This window comes from Apis laboriosa, unplaced genomic scaffold, assembly GCF_014066325.1.
Source record: "Apis laboriosa isolate Shangri-la unplaced genomic scaffold, ASM1406632v1 scaffold279_cov145, whole genome shotgun sequence".
NCBI classification, from domain to species: domain Eukaryota; kingdom Metazoa; phylum Arthropoda; class Insecta; order Hymenoptera; family Apidae; genus Apis; species Apis laboriosa.
Window position 1 is genome coordinate 183,137 of NW_025222632.1, and position 17,104 is coordinate 200,240.

The following is a 17,104-nucleotide window of genomic DNA, read 5'->3' on the forward strand; positions in this document are numbered from 1 at the left end:
AAAAAAAAAAAAAAAACAAAGAGAATTCATCGCGAAAGCGACAAACAATCATTCGATCGAAGCAGTCGGATCTTATCGATCTTAAAATGATGAGTTCCTCGACTGCGTTTCAAGCGTTATTGACTATGCTCGGAAATCTTTCAAATTTCTCGAGATAATCGAGGTAAAAGGTATCATCATCAGCGACGATTTTAATGATATTTCTACTTGAGAGCAACTATTTATCGAGAATTGTTAAACATTGAAAACAACAACTCGCTAAAGTTTTATTTTTAATTCTTGAAGAAGATTTTTCTATATATAATTTTATAATATGACGTAAAGCGTCCATCTCTGAGGAGTTAGCCTTGAACGAAGTTTTCGAATAATTCCTAAAATGATGTGCTTTTATTATCTCGAGAGATTTTCTCCAGATTTATTCGATACAAGGACATGCGGGACAATAACACTGGATACAATTGTTATTATTAGAGAAATTGTTTTATTTTCACAAGCAAAAATGACAAACAAATAAACACAAATCAATGGGAGATTGCGATGGACGTACCGTATATATAAAGTAAGGTATAAGCAAAATGAACGACTCGTGTTTAGAAGAAAACGAACAGCGTTCTATTTACAGCCGATTCTATCCGCGAATATATATATATATATATATATTTTTTTCTCACTCCGGTATAAAGGCGAGATCGCAAAGTGACAAAAACTAAAGTTTAAATTTAATGACTAGATGCCTGGTTAAATTAAAACAAAAAAGGAAACGGAGAAATAAATGAAATTCTACGAAAATCGTACTGCGCATTGCTTGGATACGCAATGGAACGTTTACAGGCCTGTAAGTAATACATGTTTCGGCTTGAAGTCGACTTACCACGATCGGTTCAACGCCGGCGCCACACTTCGAAGCAAGTTTGACGATGAAAGAAACACGTGATTACTTAAGAAACAGTATTGAGTATCGTGCGAACGATACGTGTTCGATACTAAGATACTTATTACGGGAACATGAGGTATCTAAATCGATATAAAGGATTAATCAGGTTCAAATCCCATGCAAATCATTGTAATTACTTTAAAGCTATCACTCGTTCTCTTTTTCTCTTTCTCACACGATGACCCTCTTTATTATAATCCTTCCATGTGATTAAAAAGTGTTAATGACGTTTTCGAGAAAGTGGAATTATTATTCAATGACAAGAATCATATCCAAATATTGTCCAATACATCATGTAATAAGAGAGGAAAAATATTTTCTAGACAAGAGTAGATTCTAAAAGGTTAAAAGATTTTGAAAGATCAATACATTATAGTTATTAAATCTTCGTGTTGATTATAAAAAAGAAAAAAAAAAGTGAAAAACAAATATTCGTTTAAAAAAAAGTAAAGAATACTTTGAAATCTCATACCGTCGTGATATATTGAAACTTGACTTTATCTTTAAAACATTTTTTTTTTTTTTTTCAAGTAAATAATAGAAGAGGCAATCGCGTGAAAAGATTATAATGTGTCACCCTGTATGTATATGTATAGACAAAGAAAGAGAATATATACATATACATACACACATATAGTCTTCTCCTTTTCTTGGTTAACTATCAATTTGTTCTACGCTATTAAGCTTTCTTTCTTTTCTTTTTTTATCGTGGTATTTGAGCGAAAAATTTACTAAATAAAAAAAAAAAAACAAAAAAATACTAAACACGAAACGTGCCACCTATCTGACGTACCAAGGGTTCGTTCGATTTCACCAATTGCACTATCTTCACGGTTTCTTCATCCTCGTCCACTTCCAATGGAATTTCCGGCAATCGAGGATAGTAATCTTTTTGGGCAACTGCGTCGTGGGCACATAACAAGCCCTACGACAAAATATCTCGATTTCTCCTCAATTTTTCTGCCGATCTATTTGTTTATTTGCAGCGTTCACGTTACCTGTATGTGTGGTTTCTGAAGTAAATGGAAAAGTTCTTTGCAATCCTTCGAGACGTGAGTCTTCGTGGATAACAGATCCAAGACTTCGATGTCGATATCCATAGAATTGGAGAGTACGGGAAAGAATTTGTCATCTTTGACATTGTTCAAAATTTTATTATGCACATTCACTAAAGCGTTCAATTCCTTTGATTGTAGCAACTCGCTTAAGAATCCGAATTCCTCTTCGGTGCAGCTTGGTATTTCGTTCTTGTTCTCTTGTAGAGAATTTAACAGCTTGGACAAAGCTAAAAGAAAGGAAAGACAATGGACATTCAATAAAAATCAACAAAATTTATTCTTATATTGTTCGGAAAGATCATAAAATTCAAATACAAAGACATACACAATAAATGTATACTATACTTGAACAATTGTTTTTTAATTTTCAATTTAACGATACATTATCGTACGAGATCGTACTACAATCTTCCAAAAACTACTATATTCTGTTTATTTTTTTTTTTTTAAAGAATCGATTTCACGGTAACATTATTTCCTGATCGATAAATTACTTTCCGTGAACGTGAAATATTCCTTTCTGTTATAATAATAATATTTTGTTTCGAGTTAATTCGGACATTTTGTTGAAGAAGGTTTGCTAGCAGGTAAAAATAGATGTAATGTACACGAATACAATATGAAGGTATGCTTCTACTTTCAAAATATCGCGTTCAATCAAGCCGGTGATATTGCATACCGAAATGCCGAAACATTTTAATTTGTGATGCCATTGATTAAAAGCTAAAAAAGAGAACGATAAACGAAAACAAATGTATCGCGGTAAAACACAAGTAATGATGATCGTTTGAATTCACTCACCAGGATCCCAATTTATATTTTCCATGACGAGCGCCGCTGTCATAATTCATCAGAACGAACTTCAATATTATTTTCCAGCGTGCTGGATTCGAAACTAAAAGGATGCACTCGAACAGTAACGTGGCACGATATCAAAACGACAAAGAATAATCAGGTCAGTCGCGATGCGTATTTCTAGCAGATTCGTGCGCAGCGCCACGAATAACCGGGTAAAACAGTTTCTTGTTTCGCATTCGTGGCTGGAGTATCGTTATCATAGCGAGAATAATCCGTTACGTAAGCTACTGTCACTCGAAACGGGGTAGAATGACTACCACTAGATTGATCCGATCTCGCATCTCGTCAATCTTTTTGCTTCTCAGTTAATTAAACACTGTGATACACCAAACATTTTTTCCTATCGTTACCGAACAATTGTATAGAATATCTCTATAATCACTGTACAATTCGATTTAGCCAATATTCACGGTCCGATAAGAGTTTTCGAGCATTTTTTGGCATAGACGCGACACGGCACGTTGTCGTCGGAGGCCATCTTTAAAGGCAGCACTGTTTCTTCACTCTCGAAGCTAGAGATTTCTCCCTCTCCCTTGCCCTTTCGGTGGCATAACCAATTCACCATCCCTCTATAAATAGCATATACTTCTAGTCTGTTTTTCGATATATTACTTCTATATCACATTTGTTGGCCTTCTTGATACATTTCTTTTTCATAAAATTTCTTCTTCTTTTGTTTTTTATCTTATTTATCTCTTTCTTGCTTCTTCATCCCTGCCATGCAAGAGAGAAAAGGAAAAGAAAAAGTAAAATATTTCCGTCACGTGCAAAGTATCATAATATCATAATAATATAATCAGAGAATAGTATCTTCTATCTTCTTTTCTTCTCTGTATCATTTAATTTTAATTATATATTGTTGAAACAAGTTGGAATTTTGTGTTTTATGTTCTGAATTACCGATCGTGCAAGAAACCAGAAGTTTTGTGCCCTCTACAATTTAGGGCAGTGAATTTAGAAATATATGTAAGTATATATATATGTATATGTAAAAAAATTTATTCGTAACCAGGGATATTATGCTTGAATTTTTATCAATAATTAAAAAATGAAATGCAAATATTTGTATTCTTCGTCCAAAGGGTTTCTACAATCATCCTTTAAATTTTCTATTTATAATTCATCGAAATATTTTATATGTACAATACATATATACAAATGCAACTTGAATTTTATATTTAATACAATTCAAGTTCGAATATTCATAGACGTATGAAGACGATTGTTTTTAAAGACGATATTTTGAATTAAAACAAGTATTTGAAATATCCGTTGTGATTCCCGCGTAAAAATAGTTGACAATATTTTATGTTAAATCTAAATTCTAGATTTAAATTTTAAATCGATTAAAAATTCTTATGTCAAACACAATTGACAATCGTTATATTTAATTACAATTTTTTTCGTCCTAGTAGCGCTGTTGTTTCATTCCATTCTGAATCGATAATGTTGCATGTGATGCGAGAATGGTAACGAGGTCATAGACGAAGTTTTTTAACCTATTGCATTCTATGATAGATCTATTCTATATATAATCATCTGACATAACTATTTCTTTATAATTAAATATATAGATTATTCTTTTTTTAATATTTTGTCATAAGAATTTTGAATCAATTATTATATAGATTTAATTATTAGAAAAAAAGTTATATTTAATTATAAAGTTGTAAATTATGAATAATTGTAAAAATTACTTACAAATCTTTTATATATAATTAAAATAAACGCTAATCACGACACAATTATTTTTATTTCGATGGAAATGTTTGTAAGACAATTTGAAATACGCGGTCATAATTTTATTTTTCGTAGTTGGCGTCGTTTCGAATGTGGCAGCACTGTTAGCTGTGTATACATGCAGTTGTCTGCATGAAACATCTCGCCGCTAGCTTCGAAGTATTTTGTGAATTTTGTGTGGTTTTCCGTTGTGAAATTTTCATTGGAAATTATTGCAAACAGTCCATTATTTTCTCTTTGTGCAGTTTTGGTAAGATCATTGATTTCTTTTTACTTTATGCGAGTAACGCCACTCAAATTTTGACATGGCGTTGACACACACGGATTTCGGTCGAAATTTCTATAAAAACTCATAACCATTTAAGATAGTTTGATTGATTTTTTTGTTTCTAAATATCGCGTATCATTTTGCAATGATACTTGTTAATATCGAAACTTTATTTCTGCAAGAAGAGAAATCGTGTTCGCTGACGTTAGCACATGTATCTCGTGCCTACGATCCACAAGTGGTTGTGTACTGCGAATCGTATACTCGCGATCTTTCCAAATTTGACGATGACCAATTTATTCACGATTTCTTAACTATAAATCATCTATTAATTCTTATTAATACATATATGTATATATATATATATATAGATTTTTTAAATGTTAAATCGTAAACTTAAGAGTGTATAGAAATAAAGACGTTCGTCGTAGTCAACAGTTTGCAAATTTTATTCGATGAAACGAAACGTTTTAATAATTTTGAATAACGGAAGAAACCGTTCAAATTCAATGACATATTATATAATCAATCTTAAGTTATATTATTTTTTCAAGAAAATATTGTAAATTATGTACATTATCGATATTATTTATCAAAGCGATATGTATGTATATAGTTAGAAATATATTGACAATAAAAGAAGCTATATATAAAAAATATGTATATCGTATTTATTAATGAAATTGACAATGATGTATATGTTTTATTTGAACTTGGTTTTTTTTATTTGTTACAGTTACTTCCATATCCCTTGTTTATTTTCATTCATCGTTTCGGTAAGTTTTTTGATTTTTCATTTTTGTTTCCATCCATTTTCTTCTTCCTTCCTATTTTTTGTCCACTATTATTTTTTAAAAAAAAATTTGTTCGATGAACAACAAAAAGTATTGAAAGACGAACAATGGAAATCGTGAAAACAGTTACCTGTATTATCGACCGCAGTTAGATTAATATTTAATTATGTCGTACGTTAGATGGCGACAGTAGTCTCTTTGGAATGCATTCGGCATGCATGCGATTTATATACATATTTTAAACTACATAAAATGTTACGCGATATGAAACGTGAAGTCGTTTATTAAATTAATCGATCCAGATTTAAAGGAAGAAGAATAATAAAACAAAAAAAAAAAAAAAAGAAAAACTCTAAAAATCGAGAACATTTATAAGAGATGAGCACGCGATTACAAAAAAATATCCATATGCAAAACTAAGAGAATAAATTGCATTAAAACTGTCATAATCTTATTTTTACGTAACAGATTTTACCTTCAACAAATTAAATATCCAGAATAAATCATCGTTCGCGTACATAACAATAAAACTCTTTCGTCGTACAAATCGTTTTTCGCTTTACAAAAAAAACTTTTCGCTTTTAAAAAAGAAATATAGAATCCGGATGGAAAAAACGCGAGGAAACATAGAATATTTATCTAAGGATGCTCGCACGATTTTTCTTCACCCCATATTTATTACAAATAGACGAAACACAGCGACAATATACCGGACTCATAGATGATCACCAATCGTTGACAGAACGTTTCGTTCGTTAGTTGTCGAACAAGCCGTACGAAATAAATGGTCGACGTAAATAAAAGAGAGGTGAGGGAGGGGAGGGGAAGGGAGTAGTGATATCTATGAGTTAGGCACGGAGGGGGGTGCAAGAGAGGTGTCAGGAAAGTGTTTTACTAGCCTTAATTTCGTGTGCTTTCGCAGCCAATATGTCGGGCAGTAAATTCCAAACTTTCCAACGGGTTTCGCGTTTCGGTGTTTCGCGGTTTTAACGACCCCCTCCCCATCCCTTCCTCCTCCTCGGCTCAAGGAGGATACGCTCGCCGTATATATTAATCCTGTAAACAAGCATATTTCTCGAAAGCTCGCATTTTCAAGCCGTCTTGGTCCGCGTGAAAAGTTTCGCGGATCTCCCGATTCTCTTCTGATTCGAGCGTTACAAGCGAAGCTTGCTTTTGACTCGAATCCGACCAGCGAGAAAACACACGATTCTAAAACAATATATTTCGAACGAATGGCGTTGCGTTGAAAAGAATTGGACGGGGAAGTATCCAGACGAAGTATCGCGCGCGCAAAAAAAGGGGTCAAAGGGGGTTTTAGGGGGGAGGTTAGGTATCGAGAGAAGAAGAAGAAGAGAAAACGAGTGAACGACGAATCGATTGGGCAAACGTACTTCGCATGTACGTTCGGGGAAGAACTAATAGAGAGAGAAGAGAAAAAAGTGGGGAAGAGGAGGGAGGAAGAAAAAAAAAAAATAGTAATTTAGTTAGTAAAACATAAAGCCACGTTGGTGGCCGGAGAAGGAAGGCAAACACATTAAACATTTAGAGGGCATAATAACCCGTGGCATACGTAATACGGCTGGCGCCCTTTTCACCGATGGCTATGAATAATGTACATACGCCAAGGTATGACGTAGGCTCGCCGAGCTATGTGTATTTCACGGTGGGGTAGATCGACCAGACTATTTCCAATAACCGCCGCGTAACGTTATCGCGAGGCCCGTATTCGCGAGAACCTGGAGAACCCTTTTGTGTCCGTATTCCTCCTCCTCCACCTTCGTAGCCGCCCCCGTTTCGACTACTTTCTTCCGAAACCGATCGCCAACCGCTTTTTCAACCCCCCTTCTATCTCTATTCCCTCAGAATCGGGGAGGAATCTCCTGCGACTCTCTCTGATACCCTCTTCTTCTTTTCTCTCTTTCTCTTTGGTTCGAATAAGTTTAAAAATTGGGGCAATATTATTTTTATTTTACTTTCGTGTTTAGTATCGTGAGAAATTTTTCGAGAAGAAGAGATCTAACGCGTGATAATGATTTGATACTTGGGAGGCGACACGTGGCAGGAAAAGAGAGAGAGAGAGAGAGAGGAAACGAGTGTGCATTGGAAGTTGCAAAATTGCGAGTACACAATAATTAAAGGTAGATTTGCGTCATTTGTTTACCTGTATTTCAATAAAAATTCAAATCTCGTTTGTAACGTTTACGACAGATGTGAAAACCTTTCTGGTTTTCAGATGATGTGAGATTAGACGTGTTGGAAAAAGAATTTTATAGCATGTTGACCCGCGTAACGAGCGGGTAATCGGTCCAACTGCTTCGTTTCGATGTTTATTAATCGATAAAGATTAGTGCGATTATTGCGATTATTGAAACTTTGGAAAACATTGGAAGGATCCACGTATTGAACTTGACATCGAGTGCTCGATGCTGGTGGGTACATATTACATCAGCTCAATGTCAATTTGAAAAAGCATAATTTCAATAGAAGAAAAAAATAACAATATTTACCCGTTGGGGATATAGTTAAAAAAAAAAAAAAAAGAAAAAAAAGAAAAAAACTATTTTCAATCCATCGATTCTTGCATTACGCGAGGATTATATTTTCTTTTCCAATTCTCACGCACGCAAATTTCTTAGCCCTTACCCAATTAGAAAAATTCATTTTAAAGTTAATTGTATATCCTACTTTTCAAAGATCGAAGAGATTTAATGATGGAGGAGAAGAGAAGGAACGGGATGGAAGAATAAATACACGTGTATCGCCGCGTTACGTTGCTTTCGCTGTGCGTAATCAGGTATTGTCACGATGCAAAAGAATTTCTTCAGCATTTCCTAACGGCGATTCTTTATCGAGATTGTATATATATATATATTATCTTTCATTCCAATCCATCGTTATAAATTATAACCATCGAGATTCGAATATATAATAAAAATAATTATCACTCGTGGATCTGTTAGCGTCTTCAATAAATAATAAATCATTGCGATTATCATTTATCTTATATACGTGTACATAACAGGGCGATTTTCTTTCATCGAAAATCTATCCCTCGATTCGAACAGAAGCCTTCTTCAAGATCTCTTCTCCCGATGCATACGTAGAACCTGATCGTGAATTCAAATTGTTCTAGCGATAATATTTCGTTCTAAGCGATTATACATCGATATACTGTTAAATAAAATTCGATGTAACGCGAAAATATCTCGCGATTGAATAAAACAATAAAATCGATCGAATTAATTGAGAGAAAAATTCTTTCCGGGTTCTTTCAACATAATTAATCCGGACGAGAGAAGAAATCAAATTTCCCAATAAGCGAGCCACCGATGCGTTATAAAAAAAAAAAAAAGAAAAAGCTAAATACATGCCAAATTTAAAACACATTTAAAATCCCCACGAAAACCAAGGAATACCGATATACGAGCGAAGAAAAAATAATTCATAAAATGGAAATTAATTTAAACGCAGCCTGTTTCGAATACAAGAATAAAAACTTGGAGAGTTGCGAAGGGAACGGCGATTTTCCGAAACGCGAGATTGCCGATCGATCTCGATCGGTAAATGTGACATTTGCGGAGGTTCGAGTTTCCGGGAAGCGGGGAAAGAAAGAAAGACGTTTATTCCGAGCGCGACGCGGCCCAACCCGTGCACGGAATACAACGGGTTGCGCGAGTGTTGTTTTCACCGGCGGACAATACGAGCGGGATTCCACGGTAGTTTAAACAAATCGCTCGATCGCGCGATTATTATTGAAAATCGCGGGCCGAGGATGTTGTTCAAACAACGAGGCGGCCACTTCGCGAGAACAGGGAGCTTCGTAACCGAACAAGAAAGATTCGTATTGTGTTCGAATCCTCGATCGCCAAAATTCGAGGATAACAGATCCATCTTCTCCCCATAATCGAAGAAATAAACGAGCAAACGATATCTTAATTATTTTTCTTTCTCTCTTATTTTCTTCCCTCCGCTCGAATACGACCAACTCTACTCTCGCGCGCGATTGGCGGAAAGATCCATGCGTTTCGAGCGTACCAATCGGACGCTAGATTCGACACATCTTGGCGACCTCCACTGAAGAGGATGCACAGAGAAATGAATGGAAATTCGCGTCGAAATTCGCGGCCGACATCGTGTCTTTCGATTCGACCGCCCCGTTGACACGGGCTGGCTCTCGTTTCACCGAGAGAGAACGGCCGAAACCTGTCAAAAGTGTAGAATGTAACCCCTGCGGCGTTCGCGACGTTGAAGGCAGACGTGCAGGCATCAACGGTGTTTCAATGACGAGAGACCTCCCTCCCTCTCTCTTTCTCTCTCTCTCCACGAGCGAAAAAAATCGGCAGGACACGCGTTCGCTGTCCGATAAATCTACTAGAGACATCTACGGAGAGAGAGAGAGAGAGAGAGAGAGAGAAAGAGGGGGGAGGAGGAGCGCGGATTCGGGGGAGGGGGAGGCGGTTGGCGCATTCGCGCAACGAATATCGCCATAAAGGCCAGCTCAAAAGTCAATCAAGCGGGCCGAATTACGTCGAAAAGCGCGGAGGGAGGGGGGGTAGGGGGAGCGCGGCCGCCACCGATATACAACAAAATGAAAGCTATCAGAGGTGACAATCCGCGGACGACAAATCAGCGTGTATATTTAATGCCCGTGGTGCCACCCTTCGACCCCGGAAAACCTCCCGTCGCTCGAGATGGAGCGCGCCTCCCTCTCCCCTCGCCCTCCCTCCCTCCCTCCCTTCGTCCACCTCCCCCCGCCTCTCTCTCTTTTCGGCTCCTTTCACCTATTCGCGACTCTCCTTGTCTCGCTGTGTTGTGTCACCTCCTCGCTATCGAAATGATCCCCGAAACGACCCCCCTCTCTATATCTCTATCTATCTCTCTCTCTCTCTGGAGCTTATCTAGCGCAATCAGCGACTGTTATATCAATATTTATATAGTTTTCCGGGAGAATCTTCTTTCTCGTCACGAAATTTCGTGCATCTCTTTTTCTTTCTCTCTCTTTTTTTTCTTTTTTTTTTTTAACGCGTGGAAAATACTGCGAACAAAGGGAATATTCGGGGACGTGTACGAGTTTGAATAAGTATAAACGCACCTTCGACTTCTCTTTCGACGATTTTTCGAGCTGATTAAAAAATGTATATATATATATATATAGTTTCTCGAGGTTGCTCGAAATGTTGAAAAAGACAGAAGAATAAATTACATCCAACTTTTCGAAAGATCATCGGTATAAAATATTTTATATATAATTTATTATTCGTTAGCCTTGCTCATAGACGACCCATTTGCATAATATGTAAATGTATGCGCAATAGTTTCGATTGTATGTAAATAGTAATAGGTATATACCATAGGATGTTTTGCGCAACGATCAACGTTCCTGGTCGCTCTTTGACTCGCCGCTTTTCGAACGAGAAGCGCCGATTTTTCTCCGCTTCCTCCTCCCTTGTCCCGCGAATCTAATTTATAATACGGATCGGGAAACATTCCTTTCCTCGCACGATCGAGCAAGGGGGGCGTGAACGATCTGCCTCTTACACCGAGTAATCGCGTTATCCACCCCTTGGGGGAGGGTGAGGCGAGGGGTACCAAACCACCACCCGTGGATACGCCCCACGGAGATCCTCCGCGCGTTGTCGAGAGAACCGCCGTGGTCGTGGACAACCAACTGCGACCTCGAGGAGAGATGATGATGGCCGTTTGATTCGTTCCAACTTGTCACGAATGTCCCCACTCGCAAAGGAGTTGACGCGTTATTCGAAACCGAGAGTTTCAATTGCTATCGAAGTGTTCTCTTCGTTAAGAAGGGGATTAAAAAACTTAGAAATCGAAAGGCCTCTGTTGTATTCGTGTTTCATATTTGATATTTATATTATATTATATTTATTTAGTGGAATCTCGTATTGATAGTTTCTCCGATTTTTGAAACGAGGTTTCAATTAACGAACAGGGATCTTATATCGAGGGTGTAGATAAAATAGATAGCGGAGGTTGGACGATAATTTGAAATGGAATAAGAGTTTGGTACCGTTGATTGAATTATTCGAGAGCTTGTGAATAGGATGTTTATGCAAATTGAAATATACGCTTTCTGGGGGAAAAGTCGGATTTGGAGATCTTGAGTAATGTGTATTTCGGGTATTTCTTTATTCGTGTTATATTTTTTATATTCTTTTTCTTTCTACATTTCCTTCCAACTCGTGACCGAAGAGATATTGAACTCACCTCGTTGTAAATTGTCTAGACTGAAATTTTCGCCTTGCAAATGGAAGTGCATTCTTGGAAGTAGCAACTGCGAATTTTAATTCCACTTTCAAATTTCGATATTCTCCTTTTGTCTTACACGAAACGCGATATACTCTCGTTTTTAACGAGATTCTTTGGAAATTTTCGTGTCTTTCGTAACTTTCTCCTCTTTCAACCAAGGAAACGTCATCCACGTTTCTTAAACTCGGAACACTTTTAGGTATTTTTATTAGAAATTTTATTTCAATTATTCCTATTAATTTATTGATTCAAAATATATTACTAGTTTTAGAAATTTTTATATCATTTTCAATTTTATTAATTCTTTATTTTTCTGAATCAAATTAATATTTTAACGAAACAAAATTTTCCATTCCATATAGAGTTACTTTTAGCCTCTGACCCATTATTCTATCTTTTAGTTTATTAAACGCATTAGTTGGAACAGCAATTTCAATCTATATAATCAATTTCATTATTTTTCGTTTTAAACTTAATTAATTCTTCACTTATTACTATATTATGATTTCGTGATATTATTCGTGAAAGAACATTTCAAGGTTTCATTTTTTTGAACATTTTTTCATTCATCAATTTCTCCAAATATCGAGGTTGATATAATATGATACCCCCAAAAGATACAAAATTTTTTAATCCTTTTGAAATTCCATTATTAAATTCTTTTATTTTAGTAACTTTAAGACACTATTTTTTAATTAAAAATTATATTTAATTATTTAATATTTATTATTTATAATATTAATATTTTTATTATTATCCAATTTATTTAATTATCCACAATCGATTCAACAACGTTCTCCGTGAAAACTTGTTTATCCTTGTTAAAGAAAAAAAAAAAGAAAAGAAAAGAATTGCATATCATCCATATATTACACAAATATTCGTTCGAAATCAAATCCTTTCTCATAATTGAACGCGAGTACGCGACGGTTATCCGGCCGCTATTCGTATTTACTTTTTCGATTCGGCCGTCGAAACGAAAGTCCCGCGGAGCCGGGATAGATTCGATACCAGACCACTCGTCTGCCATTTGTACGTAAGCGAGCGAGAGTGGCGATCCCCCGCCGAGCAAAAATTGACGCTTAATGCGAATCGCAGGTTAGATTTCTCCGGGCGGTGACGGGGCTGTTTCGCCGATCGAAATTTCATTTCCGATCGGTCAAATTGCCCACCCGGTGCTCCATTCACTCCCCTCCGTTGCTTTCAAATTAAGTCGTATTAGAAGGATAACCGTAAATTTCGTCGCAAATATATATATATATATATATATAGAGTCCTCTCTCTTTCTCTCTCGTATTACCTCTGCTAATCTTCCTTTTCTTTTCCCTTCTTTAAAGAACGTATCTTAAACTCGAAATCCATTGATGATGCTACGTGGATCTTTTAATAAATTATTGTAATTGTAATGTAAAGGGATCGTAGAATTGAGAGAGTTGAACGAGAGAAAGGGGGGGAAAGGTTGCAAAAGAGGGAATGTCGAGTAGCGATCCTCTCTCTATCTCTCTCTGTTCCTCTCCGCGATTTCACGATATCGAGGAGGGATCGAGTTGGCAACGAGTCGATCGTGACTCGTTGGCTTTTACTCGCGGTAGCTTATTCGCGGCCACGAACAACTTGGTATCGCACCAAGTGGGTGGTGCGCTCCATCTTTCTGCAAGGGACTGCCACTTATCCGCTAAATCGAGAGTCGAAACGAACCACGGGTTTTAATGCTATCTAGGCGCGACTCAGCCGCGGGAGAAACTCTAGGAAACGAGCGTATTACCCTTCTCTCTCTCTCTCTCTCTCTCTGTCTCTATCTCTCTCTGGTTCGTTCGTCCCTCGAGCGCGATGCTCTCCCCTCTGTCCTCCTTTCTGCCTGTTTACACACTGCAAAGCAAACCTGAGAGGCCTCGTCGGCCAACGATGCCTACGATCGATCGGTTTCTCTCGTGGAGGATGGATGGAAAGAACCGCGTTCATCCTTGTTTTTTTCGTGGATTGTGTCACTTTCGACATTGGGATCGGGGGGGAAGAAGGGAGAAGAAGGAGAGACGGTCTCTTTTTTCTCGTTTTCGAAAAAAAAGGAAAAAGGAGAAATAGGAGGAAAGGATTGCAAACGATTGTTTCTTACACAAGATCTGCGCTGGTTGATGATACGTTGTTGTTCTCGAAGGTACAAGAAGGGGGGGAAGCGGAGGAAATCGGATCGCATGTCTGCCTCGAATCTTTCCGCCATCTTGCGAGAATTCTTTCCACGGTAGCGAGCGACGAGCGGCGAAAACCGAGCTCTGCGATTACATTCCCTTATAAATATGCAAATATGGCGGCACTGTGCACGTAGGGAGAAGAAACGAAGGAGGAGGAGAAGGGGAGTGGCGAGAGGCGAGGGACAGGGGAGAAAGAAACGAAGAGTGTGTGCACACACACACGTACACACACGTGTGTGAGAAGGAGAGAAAGAGAAAGAGGGGGTGGAGGTGGTGGAGGAGAGAACCGCATGCACCTCTCCTGCAAACGAACGTTTCCACTGAAAGAGAAGAAGAAGAAGAAGAAGAAGAAGAAGGGGGAAGGAACGCAAAAATAGAGAGTATCGCGGTATAATAATTATTGATTAGGTATTCGTGACCGACTCACCATCGCGAGAACCGTACCGCGGCGCGGTACAAGACTGCCTCTAAGTAAGTACACGACCCCTCCCCTTCCTCCCCCCTTTTCTTCTTCCACGGGTAGAACACAACCGATCAACCGGTCTTCTCTCGTTACATCGAATCGGATCGGATCGAATCGAATCGATGCATATTCCACGGGACAGAGAGAGAGGGAGGATGATTCCTCGTCTCGTGCCGTCTCGAGAGAACCCGCCGCTCGATTTTTTTCGTACGCTATGGTTTCTTAAACCACACCACTCTCTCCAGAAGGGAGGGTGATCGTATAAGGGCAAAGAAAGAAAGAAAGAAAAGGGGAAAAAAGGAGGAGTGGAACCACCGGTACGCCCCTCCTCGGCTCTCCCCTTCCCTCCCCCCGTGCACCATAATTTTCGTAATTCTGGGCTTTCGGCCAACCGTATTCCGGCTACCAGTCTTTACTCTGTTGCCCCTCTTGTTGCTTTCGATTTTGGGGTGTCCGCGTGTGCATCAAGGCCGCGCGTGTATCATCCTCCAGACTTCTTCTTCTTCTTCTTCTTCTTCTTCTTCTTCTTCTTCTTCTTCCAAACTTTTGCGTCGATTAAAATGGGCGCGACGAGCAACGAAAGTTTTCAAAGAAAATCCAAATATCTCGAATATCTTTTTTTCTTTTGATATTCGTTGGAAGATTTATTCTGGAGCGTGTTATTATCTCTTTCCTTTTTCGAAAAAGTTGGATCGGTTTCGATGGGCTCATCGAGGAGATGGCGCCGCTTCGAAACGCCGCAGGAAGCTTCATTATCATTCACCCTGCCCATTATCCATCCGCCGTCACCATCGGCCCGTCACCCAACCCCGTATCCACCACCCTCCTCCCCCGCTCCTATCCCCTTTCGCATTCGACGGGATGGAAATTTAGCGGAATCATTCGCGATTTACGACGGGGCAACCGTGGCGCCACCCCCTCACTTACCTCGCCCCGCACGCGAGAAAGATGGACGGCTTTATCTTCTCTCGCATCCTATCTTCTTCCCCTGATGATTGTCGCGATAATACCTCTCTCTCTCTCTCTCTCGTTGAGCTAAAGATTGTCGGAGAATTAAAGGTTTTGAGAGAATGCAAAGTAGTGGAAGTTTAGTTGGTTAAAAAAGTTAAAAGCAGGAAACGAAGATATTTTTAATAAAATCGTATCGTAATGCTCTTTAGAACTTTAGGCTGTTCGTGATCACAGTGTTCTGATTCGTTGTTCTATTCACATTGTTCTGATGTTTGGTTATTCGTTAAAATATTTGGAAAAGTAGGCTCTATAAAAATTAACGTTGTTTACAATTCTTGGAGAACGGATTCGAAGATATCTTTTAGTGTCTCGCGCGTGGAAACCCGTGATAATCGCGCGACGATACGTAATAATTACGCGACGATTTATAAAGGTGTCGACGTTTCACGGTATGCGCGACGCGATTCGGAAAATTGGGCGAAATCGTTCCGCCGTTAATTCGTAAATAATCCAGCCGGTGAATCGGTTTCAACGCGAGCCGGATCGATCGATTCATCTCTTCAGAATCGTTGTGATTTATCGTTGCCCAGCGCGTACGAGGAACGGTTCTTAACCGGTTCAATTCGATGGGAGACGTGTGACAACTTTTCATTTCGATCGTTCCAAGTTTATCTCGTTCGAATAAAACGATTTCGATTCGTAATCGGCTCGTAATTAACGCGTGTAAATTATGATACCGTGGAAAATGATACGACGAGGAAAAGTAAAAGTATTTGGAAGTATTATTATCTCGTTAATTAAATAACCTATCCACTTTATTAATTTTAACCCTTTGCACTCCAGGCCTATTTCGATCGAACTAATTCCAGACTCAGGCCTTATAAGCGCGTTTGGTGGCCTCATAAGATTACGTAAATCTATTTGTGAAGCGATATTCTAAAAAAATTCAAACACAAATAAATATTGTCGCAACAATCCTAATGTCAATCCGTTGGAGAGCAAAGGGTTAAAACCAACGACATTTTTTCTATTTATTCGAAAATTCTACGATAAACATAAAATAATCTACGATAAAATATAACAATAAAATAATAAAATAGATTGAAAAGCGATCCACTGGAAATGATTCCAAAATTTCAAAGCACGCTTACTTTCGTATGCTGAGGAAGGATCCATAGCTAGAGGAACGACAGCTCAACAATGACCGCCCGGAATATCACGGGGTGAAATTTTTCGCGGAATAAATAAGCGGATTTCGACACTCCTTTTCCCCGCCGTTAACGAACGATCGTTGTTGTTGTTGTTTCGTTTGTTTCCCCGCCGGTATGTGGAACAACCCCTTCGCTGCGCGAGGCCCTTTGACGCGCGAAACGAGACACAAAGACGAAAAGTGTAAATTAACGTAATAACGCGAGCTTAAAACCTCGCCTCGCGCGACGAGCTTCCGTATTTTGCGTCGCCTCTGAAACGCGCAGACGTTACCCACGAATCGTTCTTATTTAGAGAGGGGGAGGAGGAAAGGTATAATAACAATTTAAAAAGCTGTTTCTCGAAAAATATTTCTACCCCCCTCGCTCCGTTC

At 38.4% G+C, this 17,104-nt stretch overlaps 1 protein-coding gene across 4 annotated transcripts in view; it reads right to left on the minus strand.

Annotated features, from left to right (window-relative positions):
• LOC122714053 (MAGUK p55 subfamily member 7) overlaps positions 1-3,311 on the minus strand; it is a 6,581-nt gene extending 3,270 nt beyond the window's left edge. For 2 of the 4 annotated variants that reach the window (XM_043935050.1, XM_043935048.1), the window contains exons 1-4: positions 2,794-3,311; positions 1,933-2,219; positions 1,728-1,859; positions 872-898 (exon numbers count right to left, since the gene is read on the minus strand). In XM_043935050.1, coding sequence (XP_043790985.1) covers positions 872-898; positions 1,728-1,859; positions 1,933-2,219; positions 2,794-2,836 — 489 coding nt within the window. In that variant the 5' untranslated portion in view covers positions 2,837-3,311. The remainder of the gene's footprint in view (positions 1-871; positions 899-1,727; positions 1,860-1,932; positions 2,220-2,793) is intronic. The other 2 variants (XM_043935051.1, XM_043935049.1) reach the window with 1 other exon arrangement.
• Positions 3,312-17,104: the final 13,793 nt, after the last annotated feature.